The sequence below is a fragment of the Ruditapes philippinarum genome, unplaced genomic scaffold (genome assembly GCF_026571515.1).
Source record: "Ruditapes philippinarum isolate M1 unplaced genomic scaffold, ASM2657151v2 ctg3111_1_1_1_1, whole genome shotgun sequence".
Lineage (NCBI taxonomy): Eukaryota > Metazoa > Mollusca > Bivalvia > Venerida > Veneridae > Ruditapes > Ruditapes philippinarum.
In genome coordinates, this window is record NW_026860451.1 from 330,064 (window position 1) to 352,841 (window position 22,778).

Here is a 22,778-nt window from a genome sequence, read left to right on the forward strand (position 1 = left end):
TGATGGCATGCTGCTGTTCTAGGTAGAGAAGGTGTTGATGGGTATAGAACTGCTGATGAAGGACAAGGTAGATGAGGAAGTGGGAGAATTAATATCTGAACTCACCAGATTATTGAAGAAACTTGACAAACAAACTCTAGACTTGATCCTTGATGATGTTCTCAAGTCAGGCATGAAAATGCCGAAAGCAAGGTAATAATACTGTCACAGTATTAGATTGGTTAATGGTTTATTTAATCTTTGGTGATTCCTCTACTTTATTGAACCTGTTTTAATATGTTGTACACTTTCTACTAATTTCTTACAAACGAAGGACAGTGTTTGCAAGGAAAAGATATGCAAAGAAGTTTTAAGAAAAAAGAAATACCGCCACTAGGTAAAATATATTTATCATCATTTATTCTTGCCTATTAGATAGTGTTATAAATGATGTTTATAAATTCATAGGATACTTTAAGAAAAATATCCTTAATGAAAACAATAGTGTAATATTCTTTTATTGCTTTCCTACTGTTTGTTTTGGCGTTGTTGTTTTGTCATAATTGTTGCTGTAATATTTATATTTTCCTTTGATGTTAATGGTGACAGTTATATTTCATTTTTTTTTCATAAATATGTAATACATATTTAATTTTTTGTATCAGGAAAGTTGTTTTAGACATTTTACCATCTGTTGGTACATATCAAGCTGTAGATGTTTTACTGGAGAGAATAGAGAAAGGAGATATACAGAAACAATCTGCATCTCTTGCCTTGATGACTTTATCTCTACTGCCAAAACCTGATGTATTTATGGTGCAAAGACTCATGGTGAGTTTATAGCTTTACAGTGTTTACTGCAACATTTTTGTATAACTTGTGTTGTGTAAGTCTATTAAATTCTAACAGTTTGAAGTTTTAAATCCTTGAAAAACTGCCATACTGCTTAATGGAAAACAAGAGTCTTAGTTTAGAGAGGTTAAAACTATCTTTAAAAAAACTTAAAAACCTCATGTTGAAGAAGAACAAAATGTTAAAATTTTGTTTTTAAAAACTACTGGAATTACAAATGTTTGTCAGGTTAGAAGTATTAGAATGACAAAAAAAGAGTTATTAGAACATTTATCTTTCTTTTAAAAGGAACTCCACTGAGGTTTTTTGATGTGAAGGAACCGAAAATATTTTTTCAAGATTTTTGTATAACTGTATGTCTAGACCAATAACTTGTGTACAAATTTTCAGATCATTCGCTCACTCTGTTTCCAAGAAATAATCAATTTTATTGTGCAAATTGGCCAAAAAAAATGAAAACCATTGCAATACTTTTTACTCAAATCAGCCAAAAATTGCATAAAAATGAATTATCAATTTAATACCATGTATATTTATATATCATCTATTGCTTGGTTTCAAATTTAAGTTGATTTAAGAAAGAATTTCAAAATTTATTATTTTAGGTTATTGCACCTTGGTGGAGTTCCTTTAAGGTTTATTATTAACTGTTTTATTTGTTATGTGGTTTAAAAAATCAAGTCTTATTTGTTGTTTTCATTGTAAAGATTTCATAGATTCAACCTCATTTATAGTATTGAAGCTAAAACATAAATATGCCAAGTGAGTGATCATAAAATATTCACAGAAGCTTTAATGTGTTAGCATTTTCCAGTTTAGGATGTCGCACATTTTTTCAGGACTATCTGGAGAAGAGGCATTCACACCCAACATTGGAAGACACAATGCTTTGTAGATCAGCCTGGTTGACATTGGGTTCCCTTGGAGATAAAATGATTCAAATCAGTGCTGCATCAATTAAAGGTACATCTAGTATGTCAACCCTAATCATATGAGGAAAATTACTGTTTGTCAAATCATTATATAACTGATTGAATAAAAATATATTTTCCAGTGTCCAGCAATTTAAGTTTGAACCCTTAGGTCTTACCCTGCTTGAACTGAAAGTGATTAGTGTTTGCCACCAGTATGGAGTCAGGCCAGCTTACATTACTGTGCAGTCTGACATGGTTCTATACTTTGGCTAACCAACTTTAAATTTTTATCTCTATACACTCAATAATGATAATAGAGAGTTCCAAAAATAAAATATGGAAAAATCCAATTTGAGCCAGTTATGTGTTACGCTGGTTCAAATACGAGCTTGAAACCTTCTTAAATCTTACTTTTAAAACTTACTGGAAGTATTAGGTGTCATATGGGAACAAATGATTTTGATACTAGTAGGTATCTAAGCCACAATCCCTGAATTTAGAGGACTGACACCTTACTAAGTTGGACTAAGATCACTTTCTGGGAGTTGTTTTAAAGAAAAGGCATCATTATAAAACTAGATAAAACAAATTATTGACATATTCGTAGAGAAAAAAATTAGAACAAAAATAGGATGCATTAATACAGGAGATATCATAATTAAATGTTTGTGTTGTTGTCAGAAAGGGAAAATGAGAGGAAGGTAATAAAAGAGCTACAAATTGAGAGTAATGATCAGCAGGCCAGGAAAAAAATGGACATGAGGCTTGAAAAGATTGACAACAAACAACACCAAATGAAGGAGCTTTATACAACTGCCAAAGATAAAATCATCAAAGTAATCCATTTAAGTTGTCATTAATGAATTAAGAATTACAATTTTGTTTGCAAAGCATTATTTGGCTGCATGTGAATGTCTCACATCAACATTAACATATATGCTGACATCATACAAATGGTACAATCTTGGTAAGGGCCTCTAGAAGGTGTTTGAGTACACATCAAAATGCTATTAATTAAACATGAATGAATGAATTCTAAACTAAATACATTTGTAAATTGTAGTTTTTTTTAACTTGAATTTTCCTGTAATTTCATTTTTTGAACAGTAAATGTTGCAAGAGTTTGCTGTTATACAACTTGTATATTTTGTCTGACCAATACATCAATAACAAGAAAAGAGCCACACCAATGTTATCACAAACTCCTTGGATTGAATATATAGTTAGTTAACTATATAGTGTTTTTCAGCTGTTATAAAATTCATTGAGATATTAAAACAGTGTTAATTATTAATTCAGCTTGTGGAGAAATTACATAAGAGAGATGATGAGGATAGTCAACGTCTTGCTGTGAAAGTGATGGCCAACCTCAGATATGAGGAGTTTATTCCTAGGCTGGAAACTATTGTAAAAGACAACAAGAAACCAGAACAAGTTCGCATAGATGCACTTGATAGCCTGCGTCAAATGCTAGAAAAGAGCCCAGAGAAGGTAAATTAATTGTACTAATGTTATAAGAGAAAACAAGTATTACAATAATGAATTTTACTAGATCTTTTTGAACATTTTTAGAAAACGTTCATACTTTTCCTACTTAATTGCTGCCAAGAAAAATAACTCAGGTCACATGTCTAATATTTACTTGTTTATATCCTTTTTTTTGGTATTATAGGCATGCATTGGGGGTAGGGATTGTTTAAAATGATCCGATGCTGGCACGTTTAAAAAAAAAGTGCAGAAATTATGATAAATAGTGTGACACAAAACAAATCTTTAATTTAAAAATCCCAGGTGAAGAAGATATTTTTGCCTCTCAGTTTAGACCGGAAACAACCGGATGTTGTTAGAATGATTGCTATTAGTGCTGTGGCACTGACATCCCGTCATTCGTCACCTGTAGAGATGATCGTTAGATCCCTGGAAGATGATCCTAATGATAATGTTGGACATTATGTCTACACTGTTCTCCAGCAACTCTCAAAACTGTCTACACCATGTGATGGTTTGAAAGAATTGTAAGAATTTAATTATCACAATTTGTTTTCTTAACAAGCAGTTGAAAGAAGCAATTTTTGATAAATATGATTCCGATATTAAAATTTGCCCAATGTTCTAGTTAAAGTATTAAGGCTCTTTGAGATTGAAAATTCAACCATGCTCAACTTGTTTATATGTGCTTTATTTAAGATATTTAAGATATTCTATTCATCATACATGCCATAATTTTTGGACTTTCCCGGGAATTTAGGATTATCTAAAAATTAAAGATTATCGGGGATTAACGATAATTTTTAAGGGCCGTAAAAAATTAATAAAACCACCATTAAACGCTGCCCAAATTTAACAAGAAGTTTAAATTTCCGATGCATGAAGAATCTTTGCCGAGGGGAAACGACATCGATAATTGGGGGCTGTAATTTAAACTTTTAAATGTCAAAAGTTCTGTGTATTAGTGTACCAGGTCAGATTTGTTTTTCGATCTAGAGGTAAAAGTGCGAGATTTTTATTTAAGAAAAATTTTTGAAAATTTTGAAAAATACATGATTTTTTTTTGGGGCAAACGATGCCCGGGGCATCTCCGGGACAGACACCCATTTTTCCGGAAATTCAAGCCATGCTCAACTTGTTTATATGTGCTTTATTTAAGATATTTAAGATATTCTATTCATTAATAGTTTATGCTAGAATATTTCAGCAGTTTGCTATGTTTATTATCTGTATTAACATTCAGGGCATTAAACAGCAGTTTACCAAAGAAATATGCAAAGAAATGGCCAAACTCACATCTCAAATCTTCATTATATGCTAGATCAACTTATGATGGTAATCATAATTTATATTAAATTTCTATATTATTAACCAAGTCAGTTTGGTGGAGAATGACCAATAATGTGGTAAAATAAGTGTAAAAACCAAGCAAACACACAAATAGTAGACAAACTAAAATGTATGGCTTTGAACCAATAAAAACATATGCATATTGAGATATACAGTAATATAGCTTTACAGAGCATTTTCTCAATCAAAAAATTATATCTGAAAATCTAATAAGCAGTAAAACTTCAATATTTTGTGATATAGTGAAATACCTTTCATACCCAACACATGTACAGGTACATCACAAATATTTGTTTTTATAATGAGTCTATGAAAGAATTATTGATTGGACATTAGAATAATTTATTGATAAAATATTAGAATCCTGTGCTTATTCATCTGTTTATACTACCACAATATTACTAAGACATATAAACTCAGGTATCTTAATTTGATTCTGATATACTGATATAAGATAAATATAATATAAACTGGAAAAATAAATCAATTCATATTGTATATTACAGAAAAACTTCGAATTGGACACTCATACATGTCTGCTTTGCTGTATTCACCAAAAGAATGGACACCTTCATACTTCACTACAAAATACACAGCTTCCTTGCTAGGAAGAACATCAGAAGTTGTTCAGGTAATAATTACACAAAATTGGAAAATGTTAATTTACTGTGACTGCTCTGAAACAGACATTGAAGTGATCTTACATTGCTATCATTATATCATTAATGTCAAAGAATAATATTAAAGTACACTACTTTAACTAAACTTTTATGTTATGTCATATCTGCTTGATGATCCATAATGAAAAATCCCTGTTGTTCCTAAAAAGTATTTTCCTTTGAATGAAGAGAGACATAATCTTAATATTTTCAACCTTTGCTTTTTAAGAATAAGAAAATGGTTAACTCAATTGTGTCAAAGTAATTATTTTCTAAAATCTAAGTCCCGGAAGTAATATAACTGTTATTTCTTAAATCTTCTTATTTTTGTGTCCTGGAGTGACAGTTTTCCCAAAGTTACTCAATGACCATATAGCTGAACTATCTTTTATATTTTGGAATTTAGTACATTTATAGTGAAAAGTAAATTGTGTGGGAGTCAAAATATCACTTTGTTTACATGTAGCCACTTTTATGACACATTATTTTACATTCAGCGTTACATTCCCCTGGTTATAATCATCAAACATGCTCTAAATGGGTTATTTAAATAGTTTGCCCTTCTAAAAAAGAAAAATATGCTTATTTCTGAGGGCTAGTGTGCATTTTATATACGATATATTATATGCTTTAATTTTATAGGTAAAAATAATTAGTTTTTATATATTTCTCAGGTGACCTACAGTGGGAAAGGTTTGGATTCAGTTGTAGATAAATTACTGATGATTTCCTCGGACACATCATTGGAGACAGTATTGAGGACAATTCTACATCCTCGACAAAAGAGGAGCACAGATACAGACTACGAGCATGTGATTAAAGATATCAAGGACAAGGTGGGAGTTAAATTGAATGATTTTACTTTGTATAAATTAGCTTTTATGAAGGATTTTCAAAAGTTGGACTATAGTTTAATATACCATTGTAGAGATATGAAATCTGTGAAAGTCAGTGCTTCATGTAAGGTTATAATTTAGCAAGTGTAATGAAATCATTAAAACCTCAGTTATATGAATTGTTGATTGTCGGTATTGTTGATTGTTTATGAACAGTCTATCAATGTTGCAGTTTTATTTTATGGTTGATTATATGCTTAAGCTAAATAACTTATTTTATCTTTCAGGTCATTGTCAGTAGTTACCTAAGTTGAAATTTAAGAAATTGTTAGCAAATCAGTTTAATTGTAATACATATGTATTAAAGATATCAGTCATTTTATTTTAAAATGTTTGTATAGTTTTATTAAGTATAAATGGTCATTTGCTAGCTAGGGGTATATTAGCTTACATTACCCATTTATATTTGGCCATATAAACAGTGAAAAATCTTTATATAAAATAGTTTTGCATAGAAGTAAAGCAAAAGGGAGAACAACATGCCAAGCACCATAGAAAATATCGGTTTCTGTATAATTGATCTCTTCTGGTTATATTACAAAGTAATATTGGTTACAATAGTTATTGTATGGTTATAACAATTTAAGTGTTGATATAACTTGTACATTTCAGCTTGGTGTCAAACCCAAGTTAATGGAAGAATTGCAAGGGTCCATTGGCTTGAAAGTGTTTGGAAAAGAATTGATTTACCTAGATACAAGCTCACTTCTTTCACCTCTTGTTCAGTCAGGTAAATATTTGTTCTCTTTTTCTATATCCATCTTCATGACCTTCATTTTCATGTTCATTTGCATTTGATATTTTCTTTTTTGATTACATATATATTGACAATTCTTCTAAAAATATACTTGTTAATAATTTATTTGCCTTGAAAAACTATTTGCCATTTCTTTCAGGACAGCTGGGTTTTTTTTAACATTTTATAGTTATACATTTATAAAATTTGGTTCTTAACCTTACTAAAAAATGGAAATATCTTAAAAATTTGATATTTACTGTTAAGATGAGGGGAAAAAAAGAGCAACAATGTAGTGGGGAAAGAAAATGATGCACTAAATCATTAGTTTTTACTATACGATTGCTATACGAAGAAAAGTGACTGTTTATACTGATATTACAATATCCCATATACTAGTATGTTTATGATCACCTCTATGTATTTTCATTGCATTTTTATGTTTGTGATATTTTGTTTTCATATAGGGGTGCAGGCCAATGTCACATGAATAATAAACTAAACTAATTATAATGCTATAAATATTAAGGTTATTTTGTGGATTATGGTGACTTGATATTAGCTATGTGATATATAGCCATTCAACCCATGTTCCTTCTTTCCTTACAGGTTTCGATAAGAAACCTGTCTCCTTGGAAAGTCTGAAAGATAAACTTAGTCTGGTAGAAAGTTTGAAGAGTTTACTGATGACACAGAAAACCTTGGTCTTGCCATTGTTACATACCACGATACCGACAGAAATGGGTCTGCCACTAAAACTTAATATCGATAAACAAGCTTCTCTAAAACTTGATGGAGAAATGAAACTTAAATCTGATCCAAGAAGTTCAAAAAGGAAATCACTTATTGGCAAAATGGATGCATTGACAAAAGTGAGACCAAGGTAAAAAATTATTTTGATAGATTTGCTCTTTACATTTTATTCTTCTTACTGGTGTTATTAAAAACACCAAAAATGAAATATTTGAAGATACAATGATTTTTAAAGTAAGTTATTCAGACAATGCAAATGTTGACATTTAAATTAAAGATATAAAATATCAAATTAAAGATTAAAATATCAACTTTAGAAATATTATAAAAGAGGAACAAATGTGAATGATATAATTTGATGAATAAAGATCAGATAATGTTATGAAAGTAACAAGCTTTTTTCATCACCTGACCAGTTTATCATCAGAAAGTTTGATTTACTTGTTCATGTACATGTAAAATAATTATTTCAACATCAAGTTCTACTTTTATTTTATTTCTAAATATATGTTTTCCTGCAGTGGATTATTAGAGATCAAATGTCGCATGGAGGTTGAAATGAGGCATATAAGATCTGGTGTGAGTGTTAAAGGCAAGGTATACTCGGATATTCCTCTTACTTTGTCTGTCAATATGGATCCTGACAGTTCTAAACTTCTTATCAAACTTAAAGATGAGGTATTTTGAAATTAATTTATCACTTTTATTTATATTTATTAATTTCTATAGCGCTTTCTAGAGCTTGATATGTGGTTCATTTATAAGATGTTAATTTCACATTCAGGGATACTCTCTTCTGGTGATATGCATATAATAATCTTCAATCCATCATTAAAACATAACTAAACACATCTTTGTCATTTCTTTAAAAGAAAAAAATGATTTATTTCTGAGGCATAGTGTGCCTTTCAAGCTAAAATTAGTGTAGATGTACTGCATCAACGCTGATGGCATAGGTAAAGTGCAAACATTTAGTCTCAAAAGTCTGAAAGAAATACAGATATATATACAGTTTATCAAAGTTTAATTGTACTTTTACATCAAGTGAAAATAGATGTATACAATCAAATTGATATCAGATGCAGACATTATAATTGAAGCAGTTGTGTTGAAACCACAATAGAAATAAAAAAATCCACTTTCTCCAATGTTTTGTACACTTTTTCAGTTGTTCACAAAAGGTTAAATTGATTAAGTGGAGACATGGTAAATATATATCATGGTCTGGATTTTGTATATTTTTGATAAGATATATGAATTAACCATATTTCATTGTTTCATGTTGTGATATTTATTGACAGAGAGAGTTGACTCTTGTCAAGGTAAAGTCACATGTTCACACAGAACTCAGAAGAATTCCTAGTACCGCTGAGGAATTTCCTTTACCTCCTGAAAGGAAAGAAATTAAAATTGTTGATGGTGCCGACTTGAAAATGGCAAGTTTCTTTTATTTCTATTTACAGTTGATCCAAGTGCCAGGCGATTTTTTATATTAAATTCTAATGTGAGAACAGGGATTGATTTGGCTTATTCTATAGCCGATATTCAGTCATATTCCCAATTGAAAATAATCTATTATTTTCCCAATCCACAGGAAAAAAAAGTCACAATTGAAAATTTAAAAATAAAAATATTGAATAAAATATGCTAAAATCTTTGAAAATAAGGACACCTTTACTGTATAGTGCTTAATTGTTTGAAGATGCCATCCTAGACAGTGATTGTTTGCATTCATTTAATCACTGCACAATTTCAGTCATATGTTTTTTTCCCACTTTTTAACAAAACATAAATTTTTTGTTACAAAGATCCCCAGGAGTTTCCTCTTCTATGCAGATTTTAAATTTGATTCAGCCTAAGTAAGCCTAGGTTGCTTTTTTCATTATACATGTATCAGACAATTTATTTAAATTGTTAATCATGTGACTTCTGTTTCCCATCAAATGTTAAGTTTTCGTAATATCAAAATTACCAGGTTTCATACGATATTGGCAAGGATATTCTTGGGCGCAGCGTGAAAATACTGGGCATGAGAAGTGTGCGCAAAGACACCTTGGTACCTCTACCTCCAATGAGTGGACGACAGATGATCCATGTTAAATATGTGCCACATGTAGACACGGGACTTGATTTACAGATACAGCATGTCACAGGTCTAGTTTACAAAAATATTATAACCAAATTTCAGTGTAAGAAATAAAGCATCGTAATTCATAAGATGAGAAATAAAGCATCGAAATTCATAACATGAGACTTGTCTATTTCAATTTACATGTATGTTTAGACCAAATCAGCAGGGACTTCTGTTGAGTCAATGCCTGTGATGCATGGAGTGGAGATTGGATGTAAGGGGATGGTTTAAAGAGTCTGTTTGTCATTGTTGATTTTATACCCACACTTAGGGGGAAATTAGTATAGATTTGCACAGTTGTCACTTCATCCCTAGATTGACGAAATATGGAATGATGTGGCACAGTTCTAGTTTTAAATGAGTTTATACTTGTTTAGGATTTGAATGCTGTATTATAATTGTGAGCCTTTATGTATACACAGTTCTTCCTTTCTATGTAGTTGTTTCAAAAACCAGGTTCTGTAAATTAGGGAGAGAAATTTTAAAGGTAGAAAAGTAATGTTATCAGTCTATTACAGACACTTACAGTCTATCAGGACCAGACTAGAAACTGAATGCTGCTAAATTTTTAATATACCTCAAACTAGCAGTTGACAGTTCCAAATAAACAGTAACAAGTCAACAGAGTTAGCAATATCTTTTCATTTGTCAACCTTTTCCCTGCTAGATTAAAAAAATGATTAGTCTCCCTGACCAGGCTCTTCTTCTGCTGGTAGCTCAATTTTACTCCTTTGAAATTGAAATCTCTTAAACTTTTAAAAGGCAAATCTATGACATAAATTTGGAAGGTTAAGGATGAAAGCTTCTGTGAAACAATGCTTCTACATACACTGAATTTATTTTTAGATGGTTTTACTTAATGAGACAAACAATATGTAACAGTATTTTGTAGATGCTGGTTTTTCTATATGAGACATTTTCATTTGTTTTATAGACAGTGATTTACCTAAAGTTGACAAAGATCCCAGCAGAAAATCATCAAGCTGGTTGTCTTTAGGTAGCTGGTTCTCAGACTCAGACAGTGAATCAGATAGCTCTGAAGACACTAGTGAAGAATCATTATCAGAAAGGTAATATAAGCATTGTAATTAAAATTATATATATGATCAATGTAAGAATGATATTTATATTAGTAGCCCTGAGTAGACCATTTATTGTTTTAGGTCTTGTCATTACCAGTAATTACCTATGTGTTTTCATTTTATTTACCATAAACATGCATTTCACCACATACCCTTGCTGCTTTTGCAACTTCATAAAACTGGTATTGAATGGTTGTGCATATATGTATTTTAAAGTGATTTCATTTGTGTTATAAATACAAACATAACTTAAAGATGCATCAAATTTTAGCATTGCTCTATCAGTGTGTCAATAAAATGTAATTCTTTTCTGCCATAAAAATTTACTGAACTTGTTTGATAAAATAAAAGTATGCTCCCCAGAGGCTCACATAAATAATGTAATTTTATTCCACTCATTATACAGTACTGAATATACACACATTCAGTATCCTTTCAGTATGATCATTGTCTTTAACTTTAACCTTCAGGTCATCATAACTATGGGCTATCACATTCAGAATACTGGTATGATTTATATCATGTGAAAGTTACATTTTCATTAAATGCTTTAGACTTGTCAAGTTTCAATTTATTTAATTAGTTAATCGGTCAGTATCATTAGTCAATTTTTTTTGTTTTCCCTGGAACATAAATAACAATAAAACACATAAAATTAAGAAAGAGAATGTATAAAAGGAAAATTATTTTACTTGTTTTATTATTATTACTGTTTACATATTTTATATATTTGTTTTAGAGATGATGCCGAAACATTTCTAGATCTTGAACTTAAGGACTTAACCATTAAACACCTGAAAAATAAATTCACAAAAGAGACAGAAATTCTAAAATCTGGAAGTAAGTGTGGGTTGGTTGTACGTTTGGCAGACTCTAACCCAGAACCCAAACATCAGGTGCAGCTGTCTACACTTTACCAGAGAGATCACTCTCAGAGGAAAGTATTATACACTGTAGAACTAAAACGGATGCCTGATCAAAGTGAAGAAAAACCATGGAAGGTGATATATCAATATCAATAAATTTATAAATTATTTTAAATGATTATGTTATATTATCATGTGTCATACATAACTTTCTAATTTCAAACCTTATTATCACATCTTAAACTTTTAAATGCAAATGTGCTCTAACTTTATTCTTGTTCTTATTTTCACAAACTTATGAAATTTACACTGTTATTTAATTCATATTTATGTATAATATTGAAAAGTCGTTGTAATTTTTTAATTGTTATAGAAAAGTTATTAAACTGCATAGTTGATTGATCTAGAGATTGACAAAGTTCATGTTTGTTTCTTTAATTACTAGATGGTAACAGACATTAGACTTGATTTGCCTGAGCGAAACATGGAACCATCAGACCTTCTGGATATTGAATATCAAAAGCAAGTTCAAGAGCAAATCAAATTGACAGTCACAGAAGATGGGAAATATTTGGATTCTCTCCTAGATATTGGTACAGCAGTTGTCACAAAGGCAGCAAAGCACTTGAAGAAACTCTATAAGCCGGACAGTCTGGATTGTGTCATTGAAGATTCTTTGAACCATGTCATACAAAACTCAGAGGGCGAAGATTCCAAATCACTGAATGATGCTGTGCAACAACAAAGGAGAATTCTCAGAGATGTAACAAAACTTAGTAGGCAGCCTGCAGACCCTAAGAAGATTAAAGATCAACTTGAGACATTGAAGAAATTACTAAGACAATATAAATCAGTTACTGACAAAGTAAGTGTGAAGCTTCGCCAGACGACAAAAAGCGATCAGAAACCAGAGGATTCTGTTAAAGTTTTGTATATTGTTGTAAGCAAAGAGAAAGCTGACAAGAAACTAAACAAGATTGTGGAAAAATTGCGACCACTATTGCTTTTGAGAGAAAGAAAAGATCTAGAGTCCAAATTAAGAATGCATGTTCTGGATTTGGAATGGATTAAAGAACACCAAAGAATACATTCAATGGACAAACAGTCTTCAGAATTGCAAAAGTCAAGACTTGAAATTGAACCAGAGGACAGAAAATTACATTCCATGTTATTGGATCTTGAAGAAAAACTAATTACCCTTTCAAAGAAGAAGTCTGAAGATCCAAAAGAGAAGTCATCAAGATCCAGTATTGAGAGCAGAAAGAAACAAATAAGGGAAATTGATGACAAATCTAAAGATGTTAGGGACAAACTAGATGACACACTTTTAGAGAAGGGCATGCTTGATAGAATGCTGAGAGTAAAAATCTTAGAAGTTCTTCTGCATCAAAAACTGATGCTTCTCAATATTGACAAAGATACAAAATTGTTAGAAAAGAAAGAAAGGACAACTGATTTAAGAAGTTTTAAGACACCAGATGATAACATGGATGAGAATCTGAAGAAGGAATTGGTTAAATTAAAGGTAGATCTGTTGAGAAAATCCCAGGCTATATCAAGAAGGTTAATTGTTGCTATAAATGTAGAAAAAGAGAGGAAATCCTCAGATGTTCATATTCAACCTGTTGATGAAGATAAGCTTGTTGCATTGGTAAAAGTTGAAGTTAAACATTTCAAAGTATTGGAAAGTTTACAAGCAAAAGATCCATCTCAAATGCCCGATATGAGGAGACTTCCTTCTATAGAATCATTAGAAAGATCAATGGATGAAGTGAAAGAAACAAACAGACAAGTAATGGATCTAATGGATCAAGAATTACTAGACATTAAGTCAGAAAGGAAACCATTCTTCAGCACTGTTTTAATAAAGTGTTTAAAATCTTTGTCTCAGCAATCAGTAATACTAGAAAGAATCATTAGGGTCACAAAAGACAAGATAATGCTTGAAGCAGTACGGGGTGGTCCAGCTTTGGTAATGCTCAGGAAACTAAAACATGAGTCTGAACAGGTTCGGCATGACACAATTAAAAGTGTTCTAAAAATAGAACAGCAATTAAGGAAAAAAGACCTACCTGTACCAGATACCCATCTTGATGACCTATCATCTCTGACCTCATACCTTACAAAGGAAAAGACTTCAGGTGTTGCAGTCCTGTTGAAAAAAGCACTTAAGGTATCTATAGTTTAGGATTAACCAAGTGAAGTGAAGTTGTTTTTTTTCTTGTTTTGAACTTTGCAAGCATTATTTTGAATGATTTTGAAATCAAAGTAATAAGATTTAACAGTTAACAGTAAAGATATTGTTCAAACTGTACAGATGTTGAAATTGGCCTGATGCTAAACTGCTAGCATAGGCATTTCATTTACTGCTAGCATTTTCAACATGGTAACTTTATAACATTTCAGGTAATTTTAAGTAAATGAGGCTTATTTTGATAAGTTCCTTCAAAATTTCCTGGTAAACTCATTACCTTTTTTTATTTTGAAAACTTGTATATGACTTTAAGGATTAATTACAAATGTAGTAGGTTAGAAACATTACCATTCTTTATTGTTTTAGTTTTGCAGCTAAGATTCTCATAAAAAGAACTTGACTCTAAATTTACATAAATTTTTCAAACTGTTTCTAAATTTTGATAGGGCATTCACTTCTATGTTGAATAACTGCAGCAAGCGTTGAGAAAAAACTACACACCTTTTAAGTATCATGTTGTTGAATCAGGTTCCTGTTACATAAACTTGAAACTTGAATCAAAATGTTCTTTATTACGAAAATGAGGAAAGTTTTCCTGATAAGAAAAGTTAATCTTTTATAATGCAGGTTGAAGTACAACATTCGGAAGTGAGGCCTTTACAGAGGAAGTTACTTCTCAGCCTAGATGATCCTACACCATCAGATAGACTAGCCAAGGTTGCTAAAAATGTTCACGATAAACAGCTCCTCTATGATATCATGAGTAAACTTCTTTCTTCACAGGTAAACATTATACTCAGCTCTAGAAAATTTATCGACAAACCTTTAAATGAAATTGTTTAAAGCCTTAGATCAGCAGCTGAGGAAAATAAAATGGGTTAGTTATGTGATTCATTTACTCTATAGCCTAAAATGAAGTCAGAGGGTAATATTCTGGTAGAATGGTAGCATAATGTTTCAGTCTGCTGATATTACCAAAGACACCCAAATTCATAATGGATGCTAGGTTTTCGTTATTTTTTTCTGTCTCTGTTACTTTATCTTGCTTAATTAAGAATAGAAACAACTAAATAAATATCACACTCCACTGATAGTGATAGAGCATGTATACCTTTGACAAAATAATAACAACCATAGCTAACAGGGTTGGCATCACTTGTCTGAGAGAACATTCCGTTCTACCACCCTTATTGGGATATGATACAATGTATTTACATTATGGTGCCAAAAATATCAAATTCATGCAGATTGTTGTTATCATTTATATATTTTTTGTAATGATTGAGATTTTTTGTACATAATGATCAATTTTTGGAAGACCATTGAATAGGCATTGAATAAAGCAACATAGTCAATGATATTCTCAAACAACAACTTTATCTATTTGAATCATACATGTAGGCCTGTGACTTTTTGTATTGATTAAGGAAAATAATTAAATACAAAAAGTCAAAAATTCCTATTAATAAATTATAAATCAATGATTACAATTGTATTCTGAATGTCCTTTTGACTTGCCTACAGTATTTGGCACATGGCACCAGTATAAAGTCAGGCAAGTCTAATCATACTCTGTATACTGTTGGCAGCTCTAGGGTAGTTTAATTTTATCAATAACAAATAAAAACCCTTGTTATAATACTGGAAGGTTCCAAATTCAAAGTAATGTAAGTCTATTAAACATATTTTAGGGATTTAAGAGTACAATTGTGTAACTTTTGTAAACTTTACTCCCAGGATGAATTGGACAGGATACTAAAACCTTTAGAACAGACATTAAAACTTGATCATAGCAGTGACATGGTGAAAAACCTTCTACAAGCTGTCACAGAGAAACTAGAGAACCAGCTGAAACTTGTGAGAACAGTGGAGAAAAAGTTAATTGACAAGTCCCATTCTGATCTGTCTCTCCTTCAACCACTCCAGGTAAAATAATAAGACATATACTCTTTTTATTTAATCCCCAACTTAGGGTGGAGAGCATGTAAATTTGTCATGTCCATTTGTCTTGCTGTCTGTCTGTATACTGACAAAACCAGAGAAAACAGTGGAATGTTGGGGTGTCGATGTTCTGTGAACGCACTTGAGTTTATATATATTTTGATATTAAACTTGAGCAGTGCATCATTAATTGATAAATTAAGCAGTATTTGGGGGTTAAGACAGCGATACGGGTCACAGACCCTGAATGACAAGTCTTAGTTTATCAAATAATTATGCTTCTAGAATATAAAAGATAACATCAAGGGGATGAATATTTTATGATTAAACAAGTGTCATGATGATTTTAACTTACAGACAATTCAGCAGCTTAAAGACAGAGTGCAACGACAGCAACACCAGACAAAGTTGTTACAAGAGTCATCAAGCAGTTTACCGAGGGATTCTCCAATCTCACACAGTAGCCATCATACAATGTCTCTAAGTAAGTCAGTTCAGCCCAGGAAACCACGGCAACACATGTATATGGGAGTTGTGAAAGTCAGATATGGTCTGGTGGATACTGATAGCAAAATGATTTCTTTAAGGGTAGGTTTTTCTTCAAAATGAATATTGATTTATATTTTTTATATGATAAATTTTTGTTTGACTATTTAAAGACTATCATACAAAGCCTTAGTGTTTGCTTTAAATTTTGATCAAGTTTTGTATGCAATTTTCCTTTAAAAAACCACTAAATGTCACAATTTAAATGTCACATGTGTCTTTTGTATCTCATTATTTTTTCTAAGACTACATTGTGACACTCAACTAGCATGGACTTATCTGATTTATCTAAGTTAAGATGCCTAGGTGAGTCATGAATTTTTATATTTTTGTCATACATGCTAGTTTGTATAGTTTTGATGTATTATTTCATGTTTTTCTTAAAGAAAACAAATGATTGTATTAACAAAATATGATTTATTCTGATTTTGTTTCAAGCTGTTTGGGAGGAAGTCTTTGCAACAGTTGCTATGGGAACAGGACCAGTCACTACCCAGTCGACAGGATCCAACTTTACAGAGATACCTCAGTGACAAACGCCAACCAGATGACCCCACTGCCATAGATTATAAAACAATCAAGGATAAAATAAATACTTACAGGCATCTACATGTTCTTCTTGCTTATGAGGTATATATAATAAATGCTTTTTGCAAAATATTCATAATTTCCAATGTAAACCAATAATTTTCAATAGTTTCACATGATCATTAATGTTTATTTTGCAGTTTCTAATTTCATTATTCTTTGTTTTAATCAAATTCAAAATGTTACACATTTTAACTTCTTTTAGAATCATTGTTTTTATTTTTGTTTTGTTTATTCTATGTATTCTATATGTGCTTTTTAATAAGTTTGTTTTGTTTGTATGTGTCATACAGCATGTCAGCATGCAGTAAGGGTAACTTTCTTTAGTTCGTGCTTGTTTATAATAATGCTTAAATGCCTGGAGTTAGCGGTAATTAACAAAATGCCTTCCAAGGGAATTTATTACGCACAGTATTCATTTTCATTAAACTTATAAGGTTGATTGACAGTTGCCTTCCTTCTTTCAGTTAAAAGAGTCAAATCCTAAAAAGGGCCTAACAAAACATTTCCCACATGATTGAAACATCCTGTAAGATGATTTATAACTTGAGGAGTAGTTTAAATAATTTTTTCAAGCTATCTTTATAACCTAAAATATAGTTATTTGTGGAGTAATTTTCTTATTATTGTATTGCAGGAGAGTTTACCAAGTTACATGAGAGAGTTAACATGGAAGTTACATAAACTGTTGAAACTGAAACTTCATGACAAGCTAGAACTAGTAATGCCTGATGAAACTAATCTAAAGAACCAGTTAGAAGTCAAACTTGAACTCAGCTCTGATGATAAATTGGTATTTACAGTTTCATATATAAAGTCTAACAAAATCATTAAGAAAGACCAAATAAACTTATTTTACTGAACAATTTAAAATGTTTATTATAAAATATTTTCAAAAACAAACTAGCGGCAAATCAGTTAAGTTTTGGAAAGAAAACTTTTAAATTTGTGTCTTAAAGAAAAAAAGAAGTAAAAATAAAGCATGTTTTTGAAAGGCAATGCCCTCTGCACAATGAGGAAGATAGTCTTCAGAATCATAATCATAAAATGTCTGTGTTACATGACTAATTTGTATTGAAAATGAATCTAAAAAGGCAGAAAAATACAATAATTAGAACCGCTCATTGGAAAACTGGCCTACTTGTCTGAGGTTATGTTACAAGCTCGAAGAAATTTTACTCTGATAAGGTTTAACAGCTTTTCAAATATGTTTCAAACTAATCTGATGAATCTATTTCACCTTCTATTTTGAAAAATTCAATTTAAACTTGTTCTTACAATAGAGATGAATGTTACATAATGTGTTAAACATCAAAGTGTATTACCTTTTTTGATATAACTCGTATTGTTGTTACATAGATGGATGTTGAGATAAAGACGCCATCAGAGACAAACAGAATACAGCATATACCTACACCAGACATGGTGAAGAGGGTTTCTCTCTTAGACAATGCTGAACATACAGTATTATCCGCCCTTGGTTCCAGACTTCGTCCAGCAACCTGTCACGTCACCCCAGACAGGGTTAAAATGTTGACGGAGAAAACTGTTGAAGTAAGATATATATTACTAAATCAGGAAATATTGATTTGTACAATTTGCATTGTGTACAATTTATTGATTTTATTATAAGAATGTTGATTTTGAATATTGGGTCTGTTATGGTCATTCAATGTCTCTCAGTGCTAATTTAGGATTCTGGTTGAATTTAAGTAGTTGGTCACTTGCAGTTGATAATTACTGGTTTGTTTTCTAGAAAAGCTGGTTCAGTAGATCGTGTGTCGAGTAATGACCAAAAGTTTGAGTTTAAATTGACATACTAATTTACTGTCAGATTATGTCTAATTGGGAACCTTTTAACTTTATCAGTTAAATTAATGGCAAAAGTATACCAAGCAGCATATCTATTGTATAACTATTTTGTACATGATACATTAAAATGATCAGATTTAATTTATTTATTTACCTTTACTTTGTTAATGCAGGTTGATCTGAGGAGCCATCCATGTGAAAGTGTTCTAACCTTAGACTGTTCAACAGACAGTTCTTTGTCCATCACAAGCAAACCACATCCACAGGACTCCTCCAGAAAAGTATATTTAACCCTTAACCTAATGGAATTGACCTGAGATTCTGTTTTTGGAGCTGCCCATTATCAATTTCGAAATTTCAGGATGAAAATTTATTCATTTAACTGTATAGAACCTGATCAGACTGCATTGGTGTACAAGCTAGCCTTGCACTTTACTGGTGGCAAAAGCCAGTCACTTTCTGCTTCAATATAATGCAGTCAATATAAAGCAAAATGTGATAAAGTTACTTGCTAATCATGAACTTAATCTCAACCCAGGAATTATTGGTTTGCATGAGCCCTTCTTGGGTCACAGCAACATTTCCTTATATGATGCCAGTACTGGTCAGGTCCGGGAAGCAAACTTTATAGTGGTTCGAATAAGTATCATACATTCATTGCTATCTAGCTAAAAATACATATATATATAATCAGTTGTGTTTCATGTAATAATGTTTTTATCTAATAAAAAATATATTTTTACAGTTACTTACCATACTGACAAAGGAAAGAAAAGTGGAGATTAATCCAGATCCTGTAAAGATTGAAGTGAAAGTTGATGGAAAGCCCATAAGTTTGCCTACACTGCCTTCGGACACTGTTAGGTATGCATGGAAGTCACATTGGTATATATGCTCTTAATGAACGAACAGAGAGTCTAAGATAGCAGTGTGTGTTGATAAAGAATATACTAAAAACATTGGCTTTTTATATTAAATTAATAAAATTGTATTAAAAGAATTATGATTATTCAATGTATTTTATCTGCTTACTGATCAAATGTTAATCAATTACTACCTTCATCACCTGATAAATTTGTGTAATGGACAAATTCCTGCATTGAATTTGTCTCTGTTCATTAGAAGTTACAGGGATTTAAATATCAAAATATTGAGATTGAGCAGCCTATTGTATAGAGTCTGCTCAAGACTGCAAGGACAAGCATTCTACCTAAGCTCTACGCTGGTGGCATAGTTTTGCTACTTGCCACAGGGTGAGAAAAATGTGCAGCCTGACTGGGATTCAAACCCGGGACCCTCAGAATACCATATCACAGCTCTACAGACTGAGCTATATGGCCGCTACACATTAATTAATGCCCCAAATTAGTGAACAGTTCTGAACTGTGACATATTGCTGTAGTGCTCCAAGAATTAAGTAACCACTCAGCCGTAATGCTTTTTAATGCATCAGTTAAATATTTTTCTGTCAACAAGTTATCATTTCCATATCTAGTTTATACATAATCAGACTTTATAGACTTTTTGTTAAAATTTTCAGGTTATATAAGGATAGTCCTAGACCAGTTGTTGTGAGGGTAATAAGAGAGGACTTGATGGAAGTTAAATTACCACACCTTGGTCTATCTGTTTTATCTGATGGGAAGACAATTTCTATAAAGGTAGGAATCATATGTGTGCCCATATTCTCCATAAGTCTATGGAGATAGTTGAAAATTCAGATGCAAATGTCCTTAATATCTTTGTTCATTGTTTGTTTTCTTTTCTCCTTCTGAATTATAAATTAATAGAATTTTGGTAACTAAATATGATGAAAAAAATAAAATGAATGAAGATAAGCTTTTCTTTTAGACAAAATCAAATTCGATTTGTTGGTCTATTGTTTGGAAACATTCTTTTTATAAGTTTAGTAAGACTTGTGGTCTGCTAGACTATTCAAAGAGATATTGGGCTCTCCTGAACACCCATGTATTACTGTTACACTTTGTTTGCATGCAGCTATTTTTCACTTTAAATACATACCTTACATAGCTCTAACATTAGTTTTATAAAGTTGTTTCCCTTTTGCAAAAATCTCAACATAGTTCAGACTTGTTTTAATACCAAGCCCTGACAATAGTCCAGCATGCTATGCATTTTAAATACCTTTTATATTTCAATTCTTACTAGGTACCACAAACATATTGGTCCAAACTTTGTGGGATATGTAGCAGCCTGGATGATAAACCAGAAATCCTCCGTGGACCACACCAGGTTCAGTACTCAGACCCACAACCATTTGTCTCAACATACTTAGTACCAGACAGCAAGTGTGATCCTCTGCCAGTCCAGAACTCACTGGGTGTTCCACAATTGAGGGAAAAAGCAAGTATGTAGAAATTGATTTTTTGTTGATTCTTTAAGCATCATAATATGATTAATATTATTACAATTTACTATGGAGAAAGAGTTGAAACTTTTTAATTTCTGGCGATGCAGTTGGACAATATTTTAAGCACTGTTCATCCCGAGTAATTCAGATTTGAACTATTAATTTTAAGAAGTTATTTTGCTGAAATACAGGTGATATAGGATTACTGTTGCCCAGATAAATAAATCTTAAAATGAACAAAGAAATATTAACTTTATAGTGATAAAATCATTCACTATTTATGTTCCAGTTTAAAATAATATTCCACATTTTTTCTAAGCACATTTAAAATTGTGTTGGAATCCAGCTATTGGAAATTTCTGACTATTTTATTAGAAATCTAAAAATTGTATTTCAATTTCATATTCTATTCTTCTGCTACTAAGTTTTATGAGATTACAAACAATGTTGGCATTCACAACTATTCCAGAATCTTAGAATGCTATGATTATGAATAAATTATTTTTAATAAGCTAAAAGTCTGGAAAATTGGAGACATTCTTATAAAATGTTATACATGTATGTAACATGTATGTTACTGAGTTTCCTGCAGGTATTTTTTCGTATTTTCTTTCAGAACAAGTAAAACCTATTGAAGTAACATTGGTGAAGGAAACGAAAAGAAATGGTATACACAGAACATGTTTCTCTATCAGCCCTGTGAAGAAATGCCCTCCTACAAGCACACCACATGGCATTGTAGATCACCTTGTGCACTTCTATTGTCTCCGATCCAGCAGTTCCAGAGCAGACAGTTATAGGAAGATTGCACATACACGTGTACTAGATGAAATAAAGGACAAGAAAACGGACATGAATGAAAACATTCCTATGCCTAAATATTGTTCTAAACCTTAAGTTTTCAATGAACTGTCTCAGGGGATCATTGATTGAGATTTTAAGTCTAAAATGATGAACGCACAACATTCACATATAATATCTTGCTTATGATAAAATGCTGATTATTGGCATACAATATTTAACCTGTATAAACGCATTTTAGTCAAACAGAAAATTAGTTTTATATTCAACACACTTCATACAAATTTTAGTGTGTTTATAGCATAATAATAACATTGATGTAAAGCTGCCTCATCAGATTTTGAATTTCATGAGATCCCGAACCAGCCCTGTACGGCCGCTATGTTTAATGGACTTGTTTATATTTGCATGTTGCTTTTTGTGCTTTCTGTGTTAGTTTTCTTATGTTGTTTTGTTTTGTTTTTCTTTTTCTGTTTTATTTCAAGTTATTTTAGATATTTTACCCTTTTTTACTTAAATGTAAATACATGTGTAGATGAAAAATATTACTATTGATTGCTACCACTGTTATAAAAGAACCCTTCATTATCAAGTGAATACACATTTTTATTAAGTTTTGTGGAAATGGGCAAACTATTCAATGTTGAAATTCATAATGATTACTTTTGATGATAGACGTATGGCTTTAAATCCAAAAATGATCGTTTCAAGACAGAATAATCTAATGTGTTGTCTTTGTTCCCATGTCCTGTCATTTTGTCTGTGTTTATTGCTCAATTTTGTGCTGTTTTTATGTTGTTTTTGCTGTTAAAAAAACAA

At 31.3% G+C, this 22,778-nt stretch overlaps 1 protein-coding gene across 2 annotated transcripts; it reads left to right on the top strand.

Annotated features, from left to right (window-relative positions):
* LOC132760118 (uncharacterized) lies at positions 1-22,676 on the top strand. 2 transcript variants are annotated; one of them, XM_060752017.1, is made up of 28 exons: positions 1-192; positions 645-810; positions 1,671-1,794; positions 2,427-2,581; positions 3,045-3,236; positions 3,537-3,760; positions 4,477-4,568; positions 5,090-5,214; positions 5,917-6,078; positions 6,751-6,868; positions 7,484-7,757; positions 8,149-8,305; positions 8,929-9,063; positions 9,603-9,780; positions 10,693-10,828; positions 11,580-11,841; positions 12,152-13,879; positions 14,528-14,683; positions 15,638-15,826; positions 16,199-16,429; positions 16,826-17,017; positions 17,613-17,768; positions 18,335-18,529; positions 18,961-19,068; positions 19,533-19,672; positions 20,328-20,448; positions 20,957-21,155; positions 21,775-22,676. In XM_060752017.1, the coding sequence occupies exons 1-28, from the start codon at positions 38-40 to the stop codon at positions 22,053-22,055; spliced, it is 6,351 nt and encodes a 2,116-aa protein (XP_060608000.1). In that variant the 5' UTR covers positions 1-37; the 3' UTR covers positions 22,056-22,676. The 2 variants fall into 2 exon arrangements, with proteins under 2 accessions (XP_060608000.1, XP_060608001.1); XM_060752018.1 differs by having other exon boundaries at positions 19,533-19,651.
* Positions 22,677-22,778: the final 102 nt, after the last annotated feature.